Here is a 26,748-nt window from a genome sequence, read left to right as displayed (position 1 = left end):
ATTGGTCACATAGGATACAAAGAAGAATCAGATATAATCTTTCCCCTTGAGGACTCATTGTCTAATGGGGCAGACAGATGCAAAAATGTTATTACAGTAAGTTGAGAGTCTGGGATGATAAATTTTATTTTGATTCTTAGCAATGTGTTTTTAAAGCATTAGATTGGATTAGAATAGGTTGGATTGTATTTCCCTGAAACAAACTGAATGACTAAACGTTTTAGAACCAACCACTAAATAGATTACCATGTCTTTAAAAAAAATGTGGAGTACTAGAAGAGGGTAAAGTTTGTACGTGGCTGCATATTAAACTCAATTTTGAACTAGTGAAATTTGAGATCCCTGTGGAAGGTGTCCTAGGAGGTTGGTAATAAGTATTGTCCCTGAGACAATTTTCATGAGAGAGTTAGAAGATAAAAGGGAAGAAAATCTGTATTAATTTGGTTGATTGGTAGAAGGCAAAATCTTTCAGAAGTGAAGTTACTAACGAATGTTTTTATCTTTAATGTTGTACCATATAGAAAGATGGAGAGACAAATAAAAAATCAAGTGTTTCTGATAATAGAGGTAAGAAAATAAAAAACATTCATAATTGTTCTGTTGTTTGTTAAGTACCTAATTATGGTTTCACCATATGGTTTCTCAAGTTACTTGTTATACCATGGATTTTAAAAACCATGGTTATTTTGGAAAATAAAGCATGGTATAAAACTGTTTATGAATTTTGATGTTATAATTAGCCTATATGTTTGAATGATTGCTTGATAAGTATGACTTTTGAAATATGCAAAGTATGGAAAAGTTAGTCTCTGCTGTAGCTGTTTATAGTGATAGGTAGAGTAAGGTACTGACATACTATGGTTCAGTAGGTTATAATACAGAGAAATATGCCCAGGAAGGTCCTCATACTGCACTGCCATCTATTCCCCACAGACAATACATCCTATTTCCCATCTCCCCTTGAGTGGAATATACAATAACTAAGTTTTTCTGCACCTTGTTAGATTTTTGGAAGTCACTAAAAACACTCTCATGCAAAACCTATATACACACATAGAAAATACTAGACACCTCCATCCAGTGGCCAATGACCACCTCAAATTCAATACAAAAATCAAAATTTTCAACTTCTTGATCCTTCTGTTTTTACCCAGGCACAAAACTTGACTTATCTTTGACTCTTCCTCTGTCTTGAATTTTGTATCCCCAAGTTGCCACTCTCTGTCTAATCTACCTCCTTCATTCCTCCTTCCCTCTCTTTTGTATTCCCACAACTGCTGCCTTTCTTTCCTCCATCCTTGACTATTTCAGTAACCTTCCTCCAACCTCTCTTCGTCTTTTTAATCCACCCTACATTTTGGTGTAAAGCAATCTTTCTAAAACACAGATCTGTTTGTTAATGTGGTGTATTACAGTTAACCACTTGCATATGTTGAACCATTCTTGCATCACAGGGATAAATCCCACTCGATCCTGGCATGTGATTCTTTTAATGTACTAATGAATTGGTTTGCTAATATTTTTTTTTTAGCTTTTACATTTCCTGTTTATTTTTTTATTTTTTTTAACATCTTTATTGGGGTATAATTACTTTACAATGGTGTGATAGTGTCTGCTTTATAACAAAGTGAATCAGTTACACATATACAAATGTTCCCATATCTCTTCCGTCTTGCATCTCCCTCCCTCCGACCCTCCCTATCCCACCCCTCCAGGCGGTCACAAAGCACCGAGCCAATATCCCTGTGCCATGCGGCTGCTTCCCACTAGCTATCTACCTTACGTTTGTTAGTGTGTATATGTCCATGACTCTCTCTCGCCCTGTCACAGCTCACCCTTCCCCCTCCCCATATCCTCAAGTCCGTTCTCCAGTAGGTCTGTGTCTTTATTCCTGCCTTACCCCTAGGTTCTTCATGACATTCTTTTTTTCTTAAATTCCATATATATGTGTTAGCATACAGTATTTGTCTTTTTTTTTCTGACTTACTTCACTCTGTATGACAGACTCTAGGTCTATCCACCTCATTACAAATAGCTCAATTTCATTTCTTTTTATGGCTGAGTAATATTCCATTGTATATATGTGCCACATCTTCTTTATCCATTCATCCGTTGACGGCCACTTAGGTTGCTTCTATGTCCTGGCTATTGTAAATAGAGGTACAATGAAGATTTTGGTCCATGACTCTTTTTGAATTTTGCTTTTCTCCGGGTATATGCCCAGTAGAGGGATTGCGCTGGGTCATATGGTAGTTCTAGTTGTAGTTTTTTAAGGAACCTCCATACCGTTCTCCATAGTGGGTGAACCAATTCACATTCCCACCAGCAGTGCAAGAGTGTTCCCTTTTCTCCACACCCTCTCCAGCATTTATTGTTTCTAGATTTTTTGATAATGGCCATTCTGACTGGTGTGAGATGAAACCTCATTGTAGTTTTGATTTGCATTTCTCTAATGATTAATGATGTTGAGCATTCTTTCATGTGCTTGTTGGCAGTCTGTATATCTTCTTTGGAGAAATATCTATTTAGGTCTTCTGCCCACTTTTGGATTGGGTTGTTTGTTTTTTTGTTATTGAGCTGCATGAGCTGCCTGTAAATTTTGGAAATTAATCCTTTGTCAGTTGCTTCATTTGCAAATATTTTCTCCCCTTCTGAGGGTTGTCTTTTGGTCTTGTTTATGGTTTCCTTTGCTGTGCAAAAGCTTTGAAGTTTCATTAGGTCCCATTTGTTTATTTTTCTTTTTATTTCCGTTACTCTATGAGGTGGGTCATAAAGGACCTTGCTGTGATTTATGTCATAGAGTGTTCTGCCTATGTTTTCCTCTAAGAGTTTGATAGTTTCTGGCCTTACATTTAGGGATTTAATCCATTTTGAGCTTATTTTTGTGTATGGTGTTAGGGAGTGATCTAATCTCATACTTTTACATGTACCTGTCCAGTTTTCCCAGCACCACTTATTGAAGAGGCTGTCCTTTCTCCACTGTACATTCCTGCCACCTTTATCAAAGATAAGGTGTCCGTATGTGCGTGGGTTTATCTCTGGGCTTTCTATCCTGTTCCATTGATCTATCTTTCTGTTTTTGTGCCAGTACCATACTATCTTGGTTACTGTAGCTTTGTAGTATACTCTGAAGTCAGGGAGCCTGATTCCTACAGCTCCATTTTTTGTTCTCAAGATTGCTTTGGCTATTCGGGGTCTTTTGTGTTTCCATACAAATTGTGCAATTTTTTGTTCTAGTTCTGTGAAAAATGCAAGTGGCAGTTTGATAGGGATTGCATTGAATATGTAGATTGCTTTGGGTAGTAGAGTCATTTTCACAATGTTGAGTCTTCCAATCCAAGAACATGGTATATCTCTCCATCTATTTGTATCATCTTTCATTTCTTTCATCAGTGTCTTATAATTTTCTGCATACAGGTCTTTTGTCTCCTTAGGTAGGTTTATTCCTAGATATTTTATTCTTTTTGTTGCAATGGTAAATGGGAGTGTTTTCTTGATTTCACTTTCAGATTTTTCATCATTAGTATATAGGAATGCCAGAGATTTCTGTGCATTAATTTTGTATCCTGCTACTTTACCAAATTCATTGATTAGCTCTAGTAGTTTTCTGGTAGCATCTTTAGGATTCTCCATGTATAGTATCATGTCATCTGCAAACAGTGACAGATTAACTTCTTCTTTTCCGATTTGGATTCCTTTTATTTCCTTTTCTTCTGTGATTGCTGTGGCTAAAACTTCCAAAACTATGTTGAATAAGAGTGGTGAGAGTGGGCAACCTTGTCTTGTTCCTGATCTTAGTGGAAATGCCTTCAGTTTTTCACCATTGAGGTTGATGTTTGCTGTGGGCTTGTCATATATGGCCTTTATTATGTTGAGGAAAGTTCCCTCTATGCCTACTTTCTGCAGGGTTTTTATCATAAATGGGTGTTGAATTTTGTCAAAAGCTTTCTCTGCATCTATTGAGATGATCATATGGTTTTTCTCCTTCAATTTGTTAATATGGTTTATCACATTGATAGATTTGCGTATATTGAAGAATCCTTGCATTCCTGGAAAAAACCCCACTTGATCATGGTGTATGATCCTTTTAACGTGCTGTTGGATTCTGTTTGCTAGTATTTTGTTGAGGATTTTTGCATCTATGTTCATCAGTGATATTGGCCTGTAGTTTTCTTTCTTTGTGACATCCTTGTCTGGTTTTGGTATCAGGGTGATGGTGGCCTCGTAGAATGAGTTTGGGAGTGTTCCTCCCTCTGCTATATTTTGGAAAAGTTTGAGAAGGATAGGTGTTAGCTCTTCTCTAAATGTTTGATAGAATTCGCCTGTGGAGCCATCTGGTCCTGGGCTTTTGTTTGTTGGAAGATTTTTAATCACAGTTTCAATTTCAGTGCTTGTGATTGGTCTGTTCATATTTTCTATTTCTTCCTGATTCAGTCTTGGCGGGTTGTGCATTTCTAAGAATTTGTCCATTTCTTCCAGATTGTCCATTTTATTGGCATAGAGTTGCTTGTAGTAATCTCTCATGATCTTTTTTATTTCTGCAGTGTCAGTTGTTACTTCTCCTTTTTCATTTCTAATTCTATTGAGTTGTGTCTTCTCCCTTTTTTTCTTGATGAGTCTGGCTAGTGGTTTATCTATTTTATCTTCTCAAAGAACCAGCTTTTAGTTTTATTGATCTTTGCTATTGTTTCCTTCATTTCTTTTTCATTTATTTCTGATCTGATTTTTATGATTTCTTTCCTTCTGCTAGCTTTGGGGTTTTTTTTTTCTTCTTTCTCTAATTGCTTGAGGTGCAAGGTTAGGTTGTTTGTTCGAGATGTTTCCTGCTTCTTAAGGTGGGCTTGTATTGCTATAAACTTCCCCCTTAGAACTGCTTTTCTGCACCCCATAGGTTTTGGGTCGTTGTGTCTCCATTGTCATTTGTTTCTAGGTATTTTTTTGATTTCCTCTTTGATTTCTTCAGTGATCACTTCATTATTAAGTAGTGTATTGTTTAGCCTCCATGTGTTTGTATTTTTTACAGATCTTTTCCTGTAATTGATATCTAGTCTCATGGCGTTGTGGTCAGAAAAGATACTTGATACAATTTCAGTTTTCTTAAATTTACCAAGGCTTGATTTGTGACCCAAGATATGATCTATCCTGGAGAATGTTCCATGAGCACTTGAGAAAAATGTGTATTCTGTTGTTTTTGGATGGAGTGTCCTATAAATATCAGTTAAGTCCATCTTGTTTAATGTATCATTTAAAGCTTGTGTTTCCTTATTTATTTTCATTTTGGATGATCTGTCCATGGGTGAAAGTGGGGTGTTAAAATCCCCTACTATGAATGTGTTACTGTCAATTTCCCCTTTTATGACTGTTAGTATTTGCCTTATGTATTGAGGTGCTCCTATGTTGGGTGCATAAATATTTACAATTGTTATATCTTCTTCTTGGATCGATCCCTTGATCATTATGTAGTGTCCTTCTTTGTCTCTTCTAATCATCCTTATTTTAAACTCTATTTTGTCTGATATGAGAATTGCTACTCCAGCTTTCTTTTGGTTTCCATTTGCATGGAATATCTTTTTCCATCCCCTTACTTTCAGTCTGTATGTGTCTCTAGGTCTGAAGTGGGTCTCTTGTAGACAGCATATATAAGGGTCTTGTTTTTGTAGCCATTCAGCCAATCTGTGTCTTTTGGTGGGAGCATTTAGTCCATTTACATTTAAGGTAATTATCGATATGTATGTTCCTATTCCCATTTTCTTAATTGTTTTGGGTTTGTTATTATAGGTCTTTTCCTTCTCTTGTGTTTCTTGTCTAGAGAAGTTCCTTTAGCATTTGTAAAGCTGGTTTGGTGGTGCTGAACTCTCTCAGCTTTTGCTTGTCTGTAAAGGTTTTAATTTCTCCATCAAATCTGAATGAGATCCTTGCTGGGTAGAGTAGTCTTGGTTGCAGGTTTTTCTCCTTCATCACTCTCAGTATGTCCTGCCACTCCCTTCTGGCTTGTAGGGTTTCTGCTGAGAGATCAGCTGTTAACCTTATGGGGATTCCCTTGTGTGTTATTTGTTGTTTTTCCCTTGCTGCTTTTAATATGCTTTCTTTGTATTTAATTTTTGACAGTTTGATTAATATGTGTCCTGGCGTATTTCTCCTTGGATTTATCCTGTATGGGACTCTCTGTGCTTCCTGGACTTGATTAACTATTTCCTTTCCCATATTAGGGAAGTTTTCAACCATAATCTCTTCAAATATTTTCTCAGTCCCTTTCTTTTTCTCTTCTTCTTCTGGAACCCCTATAATTCGAATGTTGGTGCGTTTAATGTTGTCCCAGAGGTCTCTGAGACTGTCCTCAGTTCTTTTCATTCTTTTTTCTTTATTCTGCTCTGCAGTAGTTATTTCCACTATTTTATCTTCCAGGTCACTTATCCGTTCTTCTGCCTCAGTTATTCTGCTATTGATCCCATCTAGAGTACTTTTAATTTCATTTACTGTGTTGTTCATCGTTGCTTCTTTCATCTTTATTTCTTCTAGGTCCTTGTTAACTGTTTCTTGCATTTTGTCCATTCTATTTCCAAGATTTTGGATCATCCTTACTATCATTATTCTGAATTCTTTTTCAGGTAGACTGCCTATTTCCTCTTCATTTGTTAGGTCTGGGGGGTTTTTATCTTGCTCCTTTATCGGCTGTGTGTTTTTCTGTCTTCTCATTTTGCTTATCTTACTGTGTTTGGGGTCTCCTTTTTGCAGGCTGCAGGTTCGTAGTTCCCGCTGTTTTTGATGTCTGTCTCCAGTGGCTAAGGTTGGTTCCGTGGGTTGTGTAGGCTTCCTGGTGGAAGGGACTAGTGCCTGTGTTGTGGTGGATGAGGCTGGATCTTGTCTCTCTAGTGGGCAGGTTCACGTCTGGTGGTGTGTTTTGGGGTGTCTGTGGCCTTATTATGATTTTACGCAGCTTCTCTGCTAATGGGTGGGGTTGTGTTCCTGTTTTGCTCGTTGTTTGGCATAGGTTGTCCAGCATTGTAGCTTGCTGGTTGTTGAGGGAAGCTGGGTGCTGGTGTTAAGATGGAGGTCTCTGGGAGATTTTCGCCATTTGATATTATGTGGATCTGGGAGGTCTCTTGTTGACCAGTGTCCTGAAGTTGGCTCTCCTACCTCAGAGGCAGAGCCCTGACTCCTGGCTGGAGCACAAAGATCCTTTCGTCCACACGGCTCAGAATAAAAGGGAGAAAAAGTAGAGAGAATTAGTAGAAGTATGAAGAAAGAAAGGAGGGAAGGAAGGAAGAAAGAAAGAAAGAAGGAAAGAAAGGAGGGGGAGGGAGGGAGGAAGGAAGGTAGGAGGGAAGGAAGGAAAAAAGAAAAGATACAATAAAATAAAATAAAGTATAATAAAGTTATTGAATTAAAAAATAATTATTTAGAAAAAAAAGGGACGGATAGAATCTTAGGACAAATGTTGGGAGCAAAGCTATACAGACAAAATCTTACACAGCAGCATATACATACACCCTCACCAAAAGAGGTAAAGGGGAAAAAAATCATAAATCTTGCTCTCAGAGACCACCTCCTCAATTTGGGATGATTCGTTGTCTAAAGGAGGGAAGGAAGGAAGGAAGGAAGGAAGGAAAGAAAGAAAGAAAGAAAGAAAGAAAGAAAGAAAGAAAGAAAGAAAGAAAGAGAAAGAAAGAAAGTAGAGTGTAATAAAGTTATTAAAATTATAATTAATTATTAAGAAAAAAATTTTAAAAAAAAACCATGGACGGATAGAACCCTAGGACAAATGGTGGAAGCAAGACTATACAGACAAGATCTCACACAGAAGCATACACCTACACATTCACAAAAAGAGGAAAAGGGGAAAAAATCATAGATCTTGCTCTCGAAGCCCACCTCCTCAATTTGGGATGACTCGTCTATTCATGTATTCCACAGAGGCAGGTACATCAAGTTGTGGAGCTTTAATCCACTGTTTCTGAGGCTGCTGGGAGAGATTTCCCTTTCTCTTCTTTGTTCTCACAGCTCACAGGGGCTCAGCTTTGGATTTGGCCCTGCCTCTGCATGTAGGTCGCTGGAGGGCGTCTGTTTTTTGCTCAGACAGGACGGGGTTAAAGGAGCCGCTGATTCGGGAGCTCTGGCGCACTCAGGCTTGGGGGGAGGGAGGGGCACTGCGTGTGGGGCGGGCCTGCGGCAGCAGAGGCCACCATGACGTTGCACCAGCCTGAGGCCCACTGTGCGTTCTCCCGGGGAAGTTGTCCCTGGATCCCGGGAACCTGGGGGTGGCGGGCTACACAGGCTCCGCGGAAGAGGGTTGTGGATAGTGACCTGTGCTCGCACATAGGCCCCTTGGTGGCGGCAGCAGCAGCCTTAGCATCTCCCGCCCGTCCCTGGGGTCTGTGCTTATAGCCGCGGCTCACGCCCGTCTCTGGGGTTCGCGCTTTTAGCCGCGGCTCGCGCCCGTCTCTGGAGTTGCTTTAAGCAGCGCTCTTAAACCCATCTCCTCGCGCACCAGGAAACAAAGAGGGAAGAAAAAGTCTCTTGCCTTTTCGGCAGGTGCAGACTTTTCCCCGGACTCCCTCCCGGCTAGCCATGGTGCACTAACCCCTTCAGGCTATGTTCAAGCCGCCAAACCCCTGTCCTCTCCCTGCGCTCCGTGCGAAACCGAAACCCGAGCCTCAGAGCCTCAACTCGCAGCCCCGCCCACCCCGGCGGGTGAGCAGACAAGCCTCTCGGGCTTGTGAGTGCCGGTCCGCACCGATCCTCTGTGCGGGAATCTCCTCGCTTTGCTCTCCGCACCACTGTTGCTGTGCACTCCTCCGCGGCTTCGAAGCTCCCCCCTCTGCCTCCCGCAGTCTCCACCCGCGAAGGGGCTTCCTAGTGTGTAGAAACCTTTCCTCCTTCACAGCTCCCTCCCACTGGTTCAGGTCCTATTCCTATTCTTTTGTCTCTGTTTTTTCTTTTTTTCTTTTGCCCTACCCAGGTATGTGGGGAGTTTCTTGCCTTTTGGGAGGTCTGAGGTCTTCTGCCAGCCTTCAGTAGGTGTTCTGTAGGAGTTGTTCCACGTGTAGATGTATTTCTGGTGTATCTGTGGGGAGGAAGGTGATCTCCGTGTCTTACTCTTCCGCCATCTTCAAGGTCCCCCCTCTGGTTTGCTAATATTTTGTTTTGAATTTTTGCATCTATGTTCATCAGGGATATTGGCCTATAGCTTTCTTTTTGTTTTTTTTTTCCTTGTAGTGTTCTTGTCTGGCTTTGATATCTCAGTAATGCTGGCCTTGTATAATGAATTTTGAACTGATCCCTCATCTTCTGGGTTTGGGGTTCTTTTGGTTTTTTTTTTTTTTTTGGAAGAGTTTGATAAGGATTTGTATTAATTCATCATCTTTGAATGTTTGGTCAATTCACCAGTGAAACCATCTGGTCCTGGACTTTTCTTTGCTGGAAGGTTTTAATTTTTTTTCATTGAACTATACTTGATTTACAGTGTTGTGCCACTCTCTTCCATACAGCAGAGTGACTCAGTTATACACATATATACGTTCTTTTTTTATATTATTTTCCATTACGGTTTATCATAGGATATTGAATATAGTTCCCTGTGTGGAAGGTTTTTGATTACTGATTCAATCTCCTTATTAGTAATTGGTCTGTCAGATATTCAACTTCTTTATAATTCCGTCTTGGTAGGTTGGACGTTTATAAGAATTTATCCAGTTCTTCTAGGTTATCTAATTTGTTGGGATATAATTATTCATGGTAGTTTTTTATTATCCTTTGACGTTATGTGGTATCAACTGTAATGTCTTTTTCATTCTAATTTTGAGTCTTTCCGCCTTTTTTTTCCTGTTAAGTCAAGCTAAAGGTTTGTCTATTTTGTTAATCTTTTTTAAAAAGTACTTATTTTTATTAATCTTTCCTATTTTCTTTTTAGGCTCTATTTCATTTATTTCCACTCTGATCTTGGTTATTACCTTCTATCTATTATCTTTGGGCTTAGTTTGTCCTTCTTTAATTAGTTCCTTGAGCTGTTAAAGTTAAGGTGTTTATTTCAGATATTTATCTTCTCAAAAAATCAGTAATGCAATGGAGGTCCTGCGTTGACACAGTAGACAAGTTTGGCTTAATTGACATCTACAGGATACTACATCCAAAAAAAAAAGACTACACATTCTTCTCAAGCATGCATGGAAAGCTCTAGAATAGACCACATACTAAGGTAACCAAACAAGCTTCAACAAATTTGAGAGGGTGGATATTATTTCAAGCATCTTTTCTGACCACAATAGTATGAAACCAGAAATCAACCACAGAAAGAAAAATGGGAAAAGAATGAACACTAATGGAGACTAAACAACATGATACTAAAAAACCACTAGGTCAATGATGAAATCAAAGAAGACATCAGAAAATACCTCAAGATAAACAAAAATGAACTCACAACCATACAAAATCTATGGGATACAGCAGAATCACTTCTATATACAAAACTACAACAGTCACACAGAGATAGATAACAAATATATGGTTTCCAAAGGGGAGAAGGGAGGGAAGGAGAGACAAATGAGAGGAGTATGGGATTAACAGATACAAACTACTATACATAAGCAACAAGGATTTACTGTATAGCATGAAGAATTAAATTCAGTATTTTGTAATCTATAATGGAATATAATCTAGAAATATATATATTGAATTACTATACACCTGAGACTAAGGAAATATTGTAAATCAATTGTAATTTAAAAAATAAATAAGCAAAAAGTAAATTTAATAAAGTCAAAGTCAAACATCCATTTTTCCATAGAGATAAGGACAGAGCATTCCCAGCCAAGCTATTAACTCTGTCTTCCAAAACTGTGGAATTTTGTTTTGTTTTTTATTCTAATAATAATACCCTCATGCTAAACATTTTCATGTGAGTGTAGCTCACAACTGTAGATTTTGATATAAATTGCTCTGTTTTTTATTGGTTTACACATAGATTTTACTTCCCCTCTTAAATTCTCTTTCAAAACAGATATCTGTGTATATATTTAAATTTCTAATAAATAATTTTGGTAACATTCTTATTTTTAATTTCTTTGAATTAGTATCAGAAAATATAGCCTTTAAATCTCTCTTCATTGAAGTTAAGTTTTCTTCGTGGCCAAATATGTATTGATATTTTTTAATGTTCCACAGATATACCAAAAAAATGTCTATTCTTTATTTGAGAGACCTAAGGTTTTAATTCATGTGTTAGCCAGCCATGAAGTCTCTATTGCAACTATTCACCTCTGCCGCTGTAGCTGTAAATCAGCCATAGGCAATATGCAGTGAATGGGCATAGCTTGAGTCTTTCATCAGTTTTGCTTTTGACAATGTCACATGTAGTTCTTAGCCCTATGATTTCTGGGTTCCTCTTAAGTGAGTTTTTAATTTTCTCTACTTGGTCATACTTTTTTTTAATGACCTTAGCTGTTAGGCCTAGGTATTAGCAGGAAATCAGCAAGTAGAGGAAACCACAATTATTTCTGCATAAGGGGAACAGGATGAATAGAATCATAAATAACCCTCTGTAAAGAGAAAGTTCCTGTACCTCCCGTCAGGTATAATTTGTAGCCCTTTCTTGCCTTAAGGACCTACAGCAAAACCAGTCTACCAGTAGAGCTCCCCTTCAGGTCCTCTCAGTGTAAAACTGTTATCTCCCTTGCCTTCCTCCCCACATGAATAACTGTTTGCCTGAGAACTTTTTTTTCCTTTTTAAATTTTTACTAGAGTATAGTTGATTTAAAATACGGTGTTAGTTTCAGGTGTACAGCAGAGTGAGTCAGTTATACATATACATATATCCACTCTTTTTTAGATTCTTTTCCTATATAGGCCATTATACATTACAGAGTACTGAGTAGAGTTCCCTGTCATACACAGTATGTCCTTATTAGTTATCTATTATATATATATAGTTATCCATATATGTATACACACACACTGTGTATATGCAGTGTGTGTATATATCAATCCAAGTCTCTCATTTTATCCCTTCCCCCCCTTTACCCCATAGTAATCACAAGTTTGTTTTCTATACCTGTGACTATTTCTGTTTTGTAAATAGATTCATTTGTACCTTTTTTTTTTTAGATCCCACATATAAGTGATATCATATGATATTTGTCTTCCTCTGTCTGACTTCACTCAGTATGACAATCTCTAGGTCCATACCTGTTGCTGCAAATGACATTAGTTCTTTTTTATGGCTGAGAATATTCCATTGTATATACGTACCACATCTTCTTTATCCATTCCTCTGTTGATGGACATTTATGTTGTTTCCATGTCCTGACTATTGTAAATAGTGCTGCAGTGAACACTGGGGTACATGTATCTTTTTGAACTATGGTTTTCTCCAAATATATGCCCAGGAGTGGGATTGCTGGATCATATGGTAAATCTATTTTTAGTTTTTTAAGGAACATCCATACTGTTCTCCATAGTGGCTGTACCAGTTTACATTCCCATCAACAGTGCAAGAGGGTTCCCTTTTCTCCACCTCCTCTCCAGCATTTATTGTTTGCAGATTTTTTGATGATGGGCACTCAGACCAGTGTGAGGTGATATCTCCTTGTAGTTTTGATTTGCATTCCTCTAATAATTAGTGAGGTTGAGCATATTTCCATGTGCTATTTGGCCATTGACATGTTTTCTTTGGAGAAATGTCTATTTAGATCTTACGCCCATTTTTTGATTGGGTTGTTCGTGTTTTTGATACTGAGCTGCAAGAGCTGTCTGTATATTTTGGATATTAACCCCTTGTTGGTCGCATCATTTGCAGATATTTTCTCCCATTCTGTAGGTTGTCATTTCATTTTGTTTACGGTTTCACAGCACTATTGAAAAGACTGTCTTTTCTCCATTGTATATTCTTGCCTCCTTTGCCATAGGTTAGGTGACCACAGGTGCATGGGTTTATTTCTGGGCTTTCTATCCTGTTCCACTGATCAATATTTCTTTTTTTTATATTTCTTTTTTTGTGCCAGTACCATACTGTTTTGATTACTGTGGCTTTGCAGTATAGCCTGACATCAGGGAGTGTGATTACTCCAGCTCCATCTTTCTTTCTCAAGATTGCTTTGGCTATTCGGGGTCTTTCTTGTTTCCATACAAATTGTAAAAATTTTTGTTCTAATTTTGTCAAAAATGTCGTTGGTAATTTGATAGGGATTGCATTGAATCTGTAGACTGCTTTGGGTAGTATAGTTATTTTCACAATATTGATTCTTCCCAGGAACATGGTATATCTCTCCATCTGTTTGTGTCATCTTTGGTTTCTTTTGTCAGTACCTTATACTCAGTACTTATTCTGAGTACAAGCATTTGCCTCTTTAGGTAAGTTTATTCCTAGGTATTTTATTTTATTTGTCTTGATGTGATGGTAAATGGGATTGTTTCCTTAATTTATCTTTCTGATCTTTCATTATTAGTGTATAGAAATGCAAGAGGTTTCTGTGTATTATGTATCGTGCAACTTTACAGAATTCATTGATAAGCTCTAGTACTTTTCTGGTAGCATCTTTAGGGTTTTCTATGTATAATATCATGTTATCTGCAAACAGTGACAGTTTTACTTCTTCTTTTCCAATCTGGATTCCTTTTATTTCGTTTTCTTCACTGATTGTGTGGCTAGGACTTCCAAAACTATGTTGAATAGTAATGGCAAGAGTGGACATCCTTGTCTTGTTCCTGACCTTAGAGGAAATGGTTTCAGTTTTTGCCATTGAGAATGATGTTTGCTGTGAGTTTGTTGTATATGACCTTTATTATGTTGAAGTAGGTTCCCTCTATGCCCACTTTATGGAGAGTTTTTATCATAAATGGGTGTTGAAATTTGTCAGAACTTTTTCTTCATCTATTGAGATGATCATATGGTTTTTATTCTTCAATTTGTTAATACAGTGTATCACATTGATTGGTTTGCATATATTGAGAATCCTTGCATCCCTGAGATAAATCCCACTTGATCATGGTGTATGATGCTTTTAATGTGTTGTTGGATTTGGTTGGCTAGTATTTTGTTGAGGATTTTTGCATCTATGTTCATAGGTGATATTGGCCTGTAATTTTTTGTGTGTGTGACATCTTTGTCTGGTTTTGGTATCAGAGTGATGGTGGCCTCATACAATGAGCTTGGGAAGTATTCCTTCCCTTCCTCTGCAATTTTTTGAAGAGTTCCAGAAGGTAGGTGTTAACTCTTCTCTAAATGTTTTACAGAATTCCCCTGTGAAGCTATCTGTTCCTGGACTTGTGTTCGCTGCAAGTTTTTTAATCATAGTTTCAATTTCAGTACTTGTGATTGGTCTGTTCATATATTCTATTTCTTCCTGGTTCAGTATTGGAAGGTTGTACCTTTCTAAGAATTTGTTTCTTCTAGGTTGTCCATTTTATTTGTGTATGGTTGCTTGTAATGGTCTCTTATGATCCTTTGTATTCCTGTGGTGTCAGTTGTAAATTCCTTTTTTCATTTCTAATTTTATTGATTGGAGCCCTCTCCCTTTTTTTTCTTGATGAGTATAGCTAAAGATTTATCAGTTTTGTTGTTCCAAAAGAACTAGCTTTTAGTTTCATTGATCTTTACTGCTGTTTTCTTTATCTCCATTTCATTTATTTCTGCTCTGATTTTTATGATTTCTTTTCCTTCTACTAACTTTGGGCTTTGTTTGTTCTTGTTTCTCTAGTTGCTTTAGGTGTAAGGTTAGGTTGTTTGAGATTTGTTTTCTGAGGTTAAGATTGTATTGCTATAAACTTCCATCATAGAACTCCCTTTGCTGTATCCCATAGGTTTTGGATTCTCTTTCTTTTGTTGTCATTTGTCTCTAGGTATTATTTGATTTCCTCTTTGATTTCTTCAGTGATCCATTGGTTGTTTAGTAACATATTGTTTAGCCTCCATGTGTTTGTGTTTTTTATAGGTTTTTTTCCTGTAATTGATTTCTAAACTCATAGCGTTGTGGTCAGAAAAGATGCTTGATATGATTTCAGTTTTCTTAAATTTTCAAGGCTTGATTTGTGACCCAAGGTGTGATTTATCCTGGAGAATGTTCCATGTGCACTTGAGAAGAAAGTGTATTCTGCTGGTTTGGGATGGAATGTTCTATAAATATCAAGTCTATCTTGTCTAATGTGTCATTTAAGGCTTGTGTTTCCTTATTAATTTTCTGTCTGAATGATCTGCTATTAGTGTAAGTGGGGTCTTAAAGTCCCCCACTATTATTGTGTTACTTTTGATTTCCCTTTTTATGGCCATTAGCATTTGCTTTATATATTGGTACTCCTATGTTGGGTGCATATATATTTATAATTGTTATATCTTCTTCTTGGAATGATCCCTTGATCATTATGTAGTGTCCTTCCTTGTCTCTTATTTTAAAGTCTATTTTGTCTGATATGAGTATTGCTACTGCAGCTTTCTTTGATTTCCATTTGCATGGAATATCTTTTTCCATCCCCTCACTTTCAGTCTGTGTGTGTCCCAGGTCTGAAGTTGGTCTCTTATAGACAGCATATACACAGGTCTTGTTTTGTATCTATTCAGCCATTCTGTGTCTATTGGTTGGAGCATTTAATCCATTTACATTTTAGGTAATTATTGATATGTATGTTCCTATTACCATTTTCTTAATTGTTTTGAATTTGTTTTTGTAGGTCTTTTTCCATCCCTTCCTCTTTTGTTCTCTTGTGGTTTGATGACCATCTGTAGTGTTGTGTTTGGGTTGCTTTTTCTTTTTTGTGTGTGTATCTATTTTTTGGTTTGCATTTCCCATGAGGTTTTGATGTAGCAGTCTATATATATACAAGTTTGTTTTAAGTTGCTGGTCTCTCAATTTCAAATGTAATTCCCATTTCCTGTATTTGTACTCTCCTCATGTTTGCTGGTTTTGCTATCATATTTGTGTATGGATGATTTCCTACTTTTACTGTAGGTTTGCTTTTACCAGTGTACTTTCCAATTTGTGAGTTTCTTGTTCCTAGTTGTGGCCTTTTTTTTTTTTTTTTTTTTTTAACCTCACCTGCCTAGAGAAGTTCCTTTAGCATTTGTTGTAAAGCTGGTTTGGTGGTGGTGCTGAATTCTCTTAGCCATTGCTTGTCTGTAAAGCTTTTGATTTCTCCATCGAATCTGAATGAGCGCCTTGCTGGGTAGAGTATTCTTGGCTGTAGCTTTTTCCCTTTCATCACTTTAAACATATCCTGCCACTCCATTCTGGCCTGCAGAGTTTCCGCTGAAAAATCAGCTGATAACCATCGGGGATTCCCTTGTATGTTGTTTGTTGATTTTCCCTTGTTGCTTTCAATATTTTTTCTTTGTATTAATTTTTGTTCATTCGATTAATATGTGTCTGAGCATGTTCCTTCTTGGGTTTATACTGTATGGGACTCTCTGTGCTTCCTGGACTTGGGTGACTATTTCCTTTCCCATGTTAGGGAAGTTTTCTACTCTAACCTCTTCAAATATTTTCTCAGTCTCTTTCTCTTCTTCTGGCACCACTATAATTCAAATGTTGCTGTGTTTAATGTTGTCCCAGAGGTCTCTGAGACTGTCCTCATTTCTTTTCATTCTTTTTTTCTTTATTCTATTCTACAGCAGTGATTTCCATCATTCTATCTTCTAGCTCACTTATCCATTCTTCTTCCTCATTTATTCTCCTATCAGTTCCTTCTAGTGTATTTTTCATTTCAGTTATTGTATTCATTTCTGATTGTTCTTTAGTGTTTCTAGGTCTTTGTTAAATATTTCTTGTATCATCTCGATCTGATCCTCCATTCTTTTTCTGAGATTTTAGATCATCTTTACTATCATTACTCTGAATTCTTTTTCAGGTAGATTTCCTATCTCCTCTTCATTTATTTGGTCTTGTAGGTTTTTATCTTGCTCCTTCTGCAACATATTTCTGTCATCTAATTCTATATAAGTTACTGTGTTTGTGGTCTCCTCTCCATGGGCTGCAGGATCATAGTTCCTCTTGCTTCTGGTATCTGCCCCTTGGTGGGTGAGGTTGGTCCAGGCTTCCTGGTGGGGGGGACAGGTGCCTGCCCTCAGGTGGGTGGAGCTTAGTGTTGTCCCTCTGATGGGCAGGGCCATGTCCGGGGTGTGTTTTGGGGTGTCTGTGAGCTTAGTACAACTTTAGGCAGCCTGTCTGCTGATGGGTAGGGCTGTGTTCCTGTCTTGCTGGTTGTTTGGCCTGAGGCATTCCAGCACTGGAGCCTGCAGGCTGTTGGATGGGGTTGGTTCTTGGTGCCAAAATGGGGACCTCCAAGAGAGCTCACGCCAATTAATATTCTCTGGGGCCTCTGCTACCAGTCCCCTTGCCCACACAGTGAGGTACAGCCAACCAACCCCCATCTCCCCAGGAGACCCTCCAAGACCCCTAGGTAGATCTAGCCCAGGTTCCTATGGAGGTACTGCTTTATGCTGAGTCCCAGTGCACATGAAACCTTGTGTGCACCCTCCAAGAGTGGAGCACCTGCACTCAAGCCCTGCTGGGCTTCAAGGCTAAATTCTCTGGAGGTTCTTCCTCCCGATGCCAGACCCTCAGAGTTTGGAGGGCTATTTTTATGTGGGAACATCCCTATGTAGCCTGCTTGGGTTTAATGGGGTTTTTTTGTTTTGTTTTGTTTTTCGTGCAAGGGCTGTTTTTAGTATGGATGACTGCCACCTCTTTTCTCAGTGTATGCCCTATCCCTTTGATGGAGGGTTTGACTGGTGTTGTGCTGACTATAGCCTGCCCTGGATATTGAGTGGGGCCTCCCCTTCACTCTGTGGTTGTCACTGCCCTGTCAGGGGCAGGGTCTGCTCCCTAGTTGTTCACATAGAGGCCTCCAGATCTGTTTCTTAGCTGTGTTTCTGGTCTATGATATGAGGTAGGTGGGACTGGAGCACTCCCATGGGGAGAGAAGCCACTGAGTATTCCACCTCTGGAGCTGTTCACCTGTGAGTGTGCTCTGTTGTGTCCCCTTTTGCCTATTGTGCGGGCTCACAAAGTACACTGTTGTTGTTACTGCTCTCAGTCCCAGCTTAACCGTGGGTATACCAGCAACTGCTATTGACTCTCTGCCTGATAACTATTCTTTTGAAAGATCTGTCCTCACCCACTTATCTGGAATGCCAGCTTGCTAATATGCAGACACCATATATGTGTGGATCTGTTTCTGATTTCTCTATTCTGTTCCAAAAGATCAGTTTGTCATTGCACTAGTATCACACTGTTGATGATTCACAATGTCTTGACATCAGTAAGGAGAAGACACCTTATCCACCAGCTCCCATCTGCTACCACTTTTACCACTTTGTTCTACTTTTCTGGGAGTGCCTTGGCTAATCTATCTTCCTCCATATAAATTTTAAGTTGACCTGCCAGTCTCAGAAACACATGCAAACACACCCAGCTGAGGTGTTGACTGAAACTGCATTGAAACTATAAATTAATAAGGGGAGAACAGATATCTTTACAATACTGATTCTCCCTATCAGCGTAAATGGTCTATCATTCCATTTTATGGAAATTTCATTTCTTTAAGTTTAGTGTTTTCGCCAGAAACATCTTACACATCTTTTTGTTAGATTTGTTCCTAGGTACTATTTCTATTGCTATTAAAAATTGTATATTCTCTAACTACTTGTTACTAATGTATACTAATGTGATTGATTTTTATATGATTATGTGTCCAGCAACCTTTTCAAATCTCTAATTCTTATTCCTTATTTGTTGATTCTTTTGTTTTTTAATATAAACATATTACCAGTAAATAATGACAGATTAGTTACTTTATTTGCAATCTTAATATTTTTAAATTATTTCTTGCACTCTTCCCATTTCTAGGGCCTTCAGAGAAATGGTGAATAAAATGATGAAAGTGGGCTTTTTGTCTTCTTTCTGATTTAAAATATTTTAAAATTATTCATTAAATATGATGCCCACCACAATATTTTGGTAGATGCCAGGTTAAGAAAATGCACTTCTGTTTCTAACTTGCTAAGGTTTATCAGTGAATGTTGACTTTTTAGTGAATCTCTTGTTGAGATGATCACTTTTTATTCTCAGAACAATCGTTCATTCCTTGATTAAATCAAATTTATTCATCATGTAGTATACATTTCTAGATTATATTTTCTAGTAATTATTGTAGGATTTTAGCATCCAGGTTCTTGAGAGAAGTTCAGCTGTAATTTTCCTTTTTCATAGTTTTCTGGTGTGGTTTTTCTACAAGTTTACACTAGCTTTATGAGTTATATTACCTCTTTATTATTTTCCGGAAGTTTCTAAAGTTAGAATCATATATTTCATAAATGCTTGGTAGAAATTACTGGCAAAATAACCTGGGCCTGGCTCACTATGTGACAAAAACTTTACAGATTCAATGACTTTAGTGATTCAGAACTATTCCTATTTTTCATTTCTTTTCAGATTTTTGGGGCATGTTAAACTTTTCTTGAAAATGTATTCAATTCATATGAATTTTCAAATTTATTGACATAAATTTATCATATATCCTTTCCATACATATTGAAAGGATAGGATTATTGAAAGGTAGTATGGCATAGTGGGAAAGAACACATACTCTGACCCCAGACTAGTTAAGTTGAATCCACACTCCCACACTTAAAATTTATGTTTGGCCAAGTTGTTTAACTTCTCTGCTCTTTAGTTTTTCCAACTATAAAATGAGACTAATAATAGTATGTTGTTCATATGATTGCTATGGCAATTCAATAACTTAATATTTGTCAAGTGTTTAGAACTGTGTATGACACTAAATTGGTGGTATGTACAAAAGAGATTTTGAAATGTACTGCAAAATTTGATGTGCAGTATTTTTATTCCCTAAATCATATCTAAATTCCAATTTTGTGTGTTATTTTGTATTCATGAGTTTTAAAATTTCAAGTATATTGGATTTGTTTTTCTTTTTGTTATTGATTTCTAATTGCTTTGTAGACTGAGAACATGACATTTATGTTACCAGCCTTTTGAAGTATCTGAAGAATTGCTTTATTGGCTTAGCGTACATGATTAAGTTGTTTAATGTCCTGTTTGAAAACAATGAATATTGCCAACTTTGAAGTACAATATTCTAAATATTTCCGTTCAACTGAGATGTTTAGTTGTATAGTTCAAGTAGTCTATAGCCTTACTTTTTAAATTCTTCAAAAAATTATTGGGAATGATAGGATAGTTTAACTCCTCTGTGTAGTTGTATCCATTTTTGCTTTTTTATTTCTTTTTTTTTTTTTTTTTTTTTTTGCGGTACATGGGCCTCTCACTGCTGTGGCCCCTCCCGCTGCAGAGCACAGGCCCCAGATGCACAGGCTCAGCAGCCACAGCCCACGGGACCAGCCGCTCTGCAGCACGTGGGATCCCCCCAGACTGGGGCACGAACCCGCGTCCCCTGCATCAGCAGGCAGACTCCCAACCACTGTGCCACCAGGGAAGCCCTGCTTTTTTATTTCTTGATCAAGGTTATTAGTCATACCTAGGGTTATCTTGGTAACTTATTACCAAGTTAATAACTTAATCTTATTATTATGTAGTGACCTTTATCCTGAGCCATGCTTTCTGTCTTAAATTCAATTTGCCTGATGTTACTATAGTTGTATCAGCTTTCAATCTTAGAGTCTTTAAGAGCTACAATGTTTAATTGTAGCTCTTACAAATACTTGACTTTGGATTTTGCTTTATTTTATTCAGTATTAGAAGTACTGATTTTTAACTGAGTTTAAACCATTTACATTTATGTTAATTACAGATCTTTGGAAGATTTTTACTGCCTTATTTTTGCTTTCAGTTTGTTCTCCTTTTAAATATATATATATATATATATATATATACACACCTATATTTAATTTTTCCTTTCTTCTTCTCTTTTAGAATATTAAGTGTATTTTTTAATTCAGCTTTCCTTCTGCTGTTTTGGACATTTTTTACTATGTGTATATTTCTTTTGACAATTACCCTTAAATTTTAACATGTATACTTAAAGTAAAAGTCAAAGTTAGAATAATTTACTTCTACTCACTATCTCGTATCATATTTAATAATTTATCTGGTAAAAAATTCAAAATTAAATTACTTTTCTATGTTATAGAAATTATGTTTCTATTTTTCTATTAAATTACTATTCTATTTTTCAAGTTTTATTTATATTTTCTCACATGTTAACCATTTTATTGTTGTTCATCATTCCTTTTTGCATTTCATACTTTACAGAATCACCTTCATTTTTCCTAAAATACATCCATTCTTTAGAAATGTCACTAATGAATGTATTTTGGGAGTAAAGTCTCAGATTCTATTTAATAAAACTGTATTTTATCCATGTTATGGGATATAATTATGGCTGGATATACCAGTTCTCAGGGACAGTTCTTTTTTTCTTAGCACTTTAAAAATATTGTTTTACTTAAATGATCTACTTTCTGTTCTACTTAATTCCTATGTAAGTGGTCCTTCCTCCCACATCCCCCTCCCTACCTTCTCACCCCTGCCACACACACACCAAAGGCTGCTTTTAAGATCTTTCATCTGCTTTACTTTAGTATCACTATGATGAGCAGTTCTGGCCAAGTCTCAGCTGTTTTTCTCTCCTATGTTGCTTCTCATTTTCTTTATTCTTTTCTTCTGAAACTCCAGTTATATACGTGTGTGTGTGTGTGTGTGTGTGTGTGTGTGTGTGTGTCTACTTCTACATCGTCTAAAAACCACATTTTCCATTTCTCTCTATTGTATTCTGGTTAATTTCTTTGAGGTTGTCTTCCATTTCACCAATTCTCTCTTCATTTGTATCTATTTTACTATTATATAAATTTAATGCACTTTTAAATTTGTTTGATTAAACATATATATATAATATATATTATAAAATGTCTCATTATTATTCAGATTTGATTGGACTTTTTTGATAGGTTCCATTCCTGTGATTTCCAATTACTACTTTATTTATTTAAACATATAAAATGCACATATTTTATATTCTATATTTGATAATTCCAATATCTGAAATATTTGTGGTCTAATTTTAATGCTTTTTTTTTTCCTGATAACTGGCATGTTGGTTTGTTTCTTCATATTTGTGTATGTGTGAGTGGCAGGGATGTGTTGTTATATGTTAGCTTGTTTTTGACAGAAATGCATCATTTTTGACAGAATTCCATACTTTGATAGGATGTATTACCATGTAGAAACTCAAACTGAACACATTAAATATGTACAGTTTTGCAAATATCAATTATACTTCAATAAAGCTGTTAAGTTTTCTTCATATGCTACTGCTAGGCATCTGGGAGAGCGATAAAAACAGGTTCATTTTAAATTTCTCATTTGGAGTTTTATGGACCATACAGTGAATTTGAACCTCAAAGTCACGTAAGAGATAATATATGGTTATGAATTCTTCAGAGATATTTTTCTTTTCTGCTGTTCTTCCTCTATCCACAGCTGATGCCAAGGCATAATTTGTTTGTGCTGCTACCTCTGTGGCATGATTTTTTTAAGACAGCTCTTTCACCAAGGGTGTAGTTTTGTGGGATAAAGTATATTTTCACAAGCTCTAAGATTTTATTTCCCATCTGGTTTGAGCCTGATATATGGTTTTAAGTCCCCTGGTTATCCATTAAGTTTGCAGTTATGGCCAGTGGGTACAGGGCAGGCATCAGCTTCATCATTTGCTTACAATTCCATATGTGTGTTCCCCCCAATTTTTTACTCTCAAAGATTTCTCTTACCTCCTTGAAAGCTTAGCTGTTTTTAAGAGGATGGTTTTAATATTTTATATAGAATTCTAGGAAAATATTTTTAGAATATTTACTCCAGAATATTAATGAAACCACAGAAGAGTTTGTTTTTTATTTTGCTTTTAAAATTATATTATCTTCACACTTAATTTCTCAGGTCTATGAATTCTTAATTTCAGGTACTGCTTCTCCAAATCTGAACACACACAAAAAAACATATCTACACAAAGTCAAAAAGGTTCATAAGGATTTAAGTAAGACTTTTTTACGCATCACTGGTACCTATTGGTTACTCATTTATTGAGAGAAATGAGTTACCACTTAAACTTGACTGAACAGGCTCTAATTACTAACACTACTTTCTGTAACCAGGACATTCTTTTTGTCTACAATTTTTATTCATTTGTGTATTTGCATAATTAACAAACACCAAATCCAGTGTGAAGGTGTTGTGCATAAAAGCTTTCTATGTCATCTGTATCCAGAATCTTTACTAAAATCCAGTAATGAAATCTAGCTAGATTACATACAAAGCGAGTGAGATGATGTTTGAGTGGGAAGAGATTAATGGCCAACAAATCAATGAATAAATGTTGAGGAAACATATTAATTACGTAGTATTCTCCAAAAATAAATGCTGGAGATATAGTGAGAAATTTACATCATAATCAGGGAGACAGAAGAGTAAACCTTTAATTACAGTATAGCATAATGAGTTTTATAATAGAAATGGGTAGAATGCCTTAGGACCACTAGAGAAGAAGATTTACTTAGTTTCAAGGAAGGCTTTCTAGAAGAGTTAACACAAGCTGACTGAGACCTAAAAGATAAGTTAAAAGAGAGCATGGGGGCTTCCCTGGTGGTGCAGTGGTTGAGAGTCCGCCTGCCGATGCAGGGGACACGGGTTTGTGCCCCGGTCCAGGAAGATCCCACATGCCGCAGAGCGGCTAGGCCCATGAGCCGTGGCTGCTGAGCCTGCGCGTCCGGAGCCTGTGCTCCGCAACCGGAGAGGCCACAACAGTGAGAGGCCCACATACCGCCAAAAAAAAAAAGAGAGGGCATAGGGTGCTCCAGACAGAGGAAATGACAAAAACAAGGGCCCAGAGGCATGGAAAAGATGATACATTTAGAAAATAAGTTATTTTGCACCTCTGATCCATAGAATACACATGGAAGACTAGCCAGAGAAGACACTAGAGAGGTAGATAAGAACATCAGATTGTATGGTATATTTTATGCTTTGCAAAGAAATTTAGACTTCATTGTCGAGAGTCTCTGGAGGCTTTTAAACAAGACTGTGACAACAGAGAATAAAGAACTATTAGAGGATATTATCATTTTACAAGTTGTTGGGGAAGGATGCAAACTAATTATTTTCTTTTTCTGGTAAATAGGACCTCGGGCTCCTGCCACAGTCCAGGGTACTTTCTCTTCTTCTGTTTTCTCAAATACGTAAGTATCTAAGAAAATTAATGTATAATGATAAATTAATATTCTAATAAGTACGTGGGTCATATTAAAAAGCAAATAATTACGTGGAATCCTCCATTCTTGTACTTCTACTTAGATTTAGTGAAACGTTTGTCTTTTGCAAATTCTCCTCACTAAGCTTAAATTGTAAAGTAGACAAAGTTAATGTTCTTCCTTTTCCTTATTTCCTTACCCCACTGTGGTTCTACACTTGCCCTATATTCAGAGTCTTCATGCCACTTTCAAGTATATCCAACCATGTCTTCTCCTCTTCAGGTAGCTTTCCAGGATCTGGACTTGTCTCTTTGCCTTTCTCCCCTTTGAAACATTTACCATTCCTTAAACCTTTTGAGATTACTGGTTTCCTAAGGACAGGTTAGTTTAGATTAGTTTTACTTTTAAAATTTTTAATTAGTCATTCCTAACCTAAAGTGTATTTGCCATATAATCCAAAATAATAATCTCTAATGATGGAACTTGCAAGTCTCTGGAGAAGAAATTTGGGGAGCCTGAGGGATTTTTATTCCTCAAACTGGTGGCAGCCTATTTCTGTTGGTGTCTATATATGGCTTTCTCAACTTTAGAGACTATCATTTTAGACCCAACACTGTTGCCTTTTTTAAAAAAATCAATAACTCAACTGAGGTCCAGGAAAGACTTTACAAACCCCAAATTTCTATGAAAATGGTTGGATAGAGTTAAGTGGTATATGATGGTAAATGATGTTGACATATTCAGACCAAGCTTTCTTGGAGGAAGGATCTTGACTTTAGGACTGATGAACATCAGTTTAACTGACTTACTGAGAGTTCATAGGATACACAGCACTATAATAGATGCAGAAAGAAGGAAACTGGACTAGTCCGGTTTAAAGAAATAGAACAAGGTGGAAGAATGGTGATCATTTGTACAAAATGGCCATTTTTATTTTAGTTATTTAATAAATGTTTATTAAATATAAATACCTGCCTCTATATAGAAGTGGTTAGAGGAAGATCATAATAAAGTCTTGAGTGCTGCCTCTTTATTCTCCACCCAACATTATAGAACTACAGAGTCATTTGGATCTTTCATAGCAAATACTTTGGATACTTTTTCATTAAAAATCTTAGCTCGGTAAGATGAGTAACTCTGTATTACCTGGAGATTCTTCACCACGCCCTCCCAAATTGACAGGGAAAAATACTTTTAGTTGCAGCCAGCCAGCCCAACATCCTGTCAGAATACAAACAAAACACAGCTAACAATACTTTCTGGTCTGACTCTGCCCATCATACACATTCACATTCTTCTCATTCTGATTTAATTCCAGATTTCGTAAGACTTTACTGTGGAATCATTACATGTATTTTATCATCCACCCTATCTCTCCCTCCCTTTCGTCTATTGATTAGTTCTATTTTTTCTAATGTTAATACAAAAGACAGAAACATTTGTAAAATAGACATGGAAATTCAAGACCAAGAGAATGAAGACAAAGCAAGTATGATAGCAGTGGGTATAAACAGTTTCAACAATTACGCATTACACTTAGATAATGAATATATTTATATTATTGGGATGGAAGATGTAGGAAGTAACAGAGTGATGAAGACAGTAAGTCTGCCTGCTACTTGCATACTGTGGTCAGAAATTTATAGTTTACTTATTGGGCAATACTCTGATGTGTTGGAAGGGGAATGATATGGTCAAATTAGCATACATGATGGATAACTCCAACAGAAATATATAAGAAAAATTGATGGCAAGAAACTAGGAACCAGTTGTAGAAGTCCATTAGTGGCCTGCACAAAGGCTTCATTTTGTGTTAGAGTGAGTAGGCCCAAATCCAAACGATTTTAAATGGGAATTTATTTATGTTCAAAGCATAATGCTAGATATTGGGCATATACCACAAGGAAGAAACCTATGCCACTGTGATTGTGAGCTGTTCTTTTTCAAAGATACCCTGTTGGTGAGAAAGAGAATGGAAATAGGACAAGTTAAAACACCACAAAGCTCACTGTTCTTACCTAGATGATCTATTTTTCTTGAGTAAACACTCTCTGGAATGCTGAAAGCCTTTGGTTAATTTTCAGAGTTCTGAAAACTGAAAAAAATTGACTATGAAAACCATTTACTATAAAATAATGAAAAAATTTGTTAGTTTACCTATTGCTTTTAAGAAGGAGTAAATTTTCAGAGCTCTTTACTCTGCCATTTTCACTGATGTCAACCTTTATCTGGTTATCACAGTTGTTTTTTAGTGGTCTTCTTTGAAGTTTTCTCAGTTATTTGATTATTTTTATTCTTAGTTCTTTTCTCTTTGTTTGGATATTTCTGCATGCCTTTGAGGAAGAAAGTCTGTTGGAGTTAGCTACAGGTATCAGTTAATACAGTGGACTCCTTGAGTTCCATTTGGTGCCTACAATATAATGTGAAGAGAATGGAAAAATGAATCTGGGAGAGTTAGGTTGCAGAATATCAAAAAGAAAAAAAAAAAAACCTGTGCTTAGGTTGACCTAAGAAAACAGATCCTGACAAAATAAAGGAGGCCAAAA

At 36.8% G+C, this 26,748-nt stretch overlaps 1 protein-coding gene across 1 annotated transcript in view; it reads left to right on the top strand.

The window, feature by feature from the left end:
* FSIP2 (fibrous sheath interacting protein 2) overlaps positions 1-26,748 on the top strand; it is a 128,633-nt gene that overhangs the window by 38,291 nt on the left and 63,594 nt on the right. The window contains 3 exon segments of the mRNA XM_060151394.1: positions 522-567; positions 22,918-22,992; positions 24,133-24,190. Of these exon segments, the coding sequence (XP_060007377.1) occupies positions 522-567; positions 22,918-22,992; positions 24,133-24,190 (179 nt within the window).

The sequence above is a fragment of the Lagenorhynchus albirostris genome, chromosome 6 (genome assembly GCF_949774975.1).
Source record: "Lagenorhynchus albirostris chromosome 6, mLagAlb1.1, whole genome shotgun sequence".
Lineage (NCBI taxonomy): Eukaryota > Metazoa > Chordata > Mammalia > Artiodactyla > Delphinidae > Lagenorhynchus > Lagenorhynchus albirostris.
Note: the sequence above shows the minus strand (reverse complement) of the source record. Positions and strands in the feature narration are given on the sequence as shown.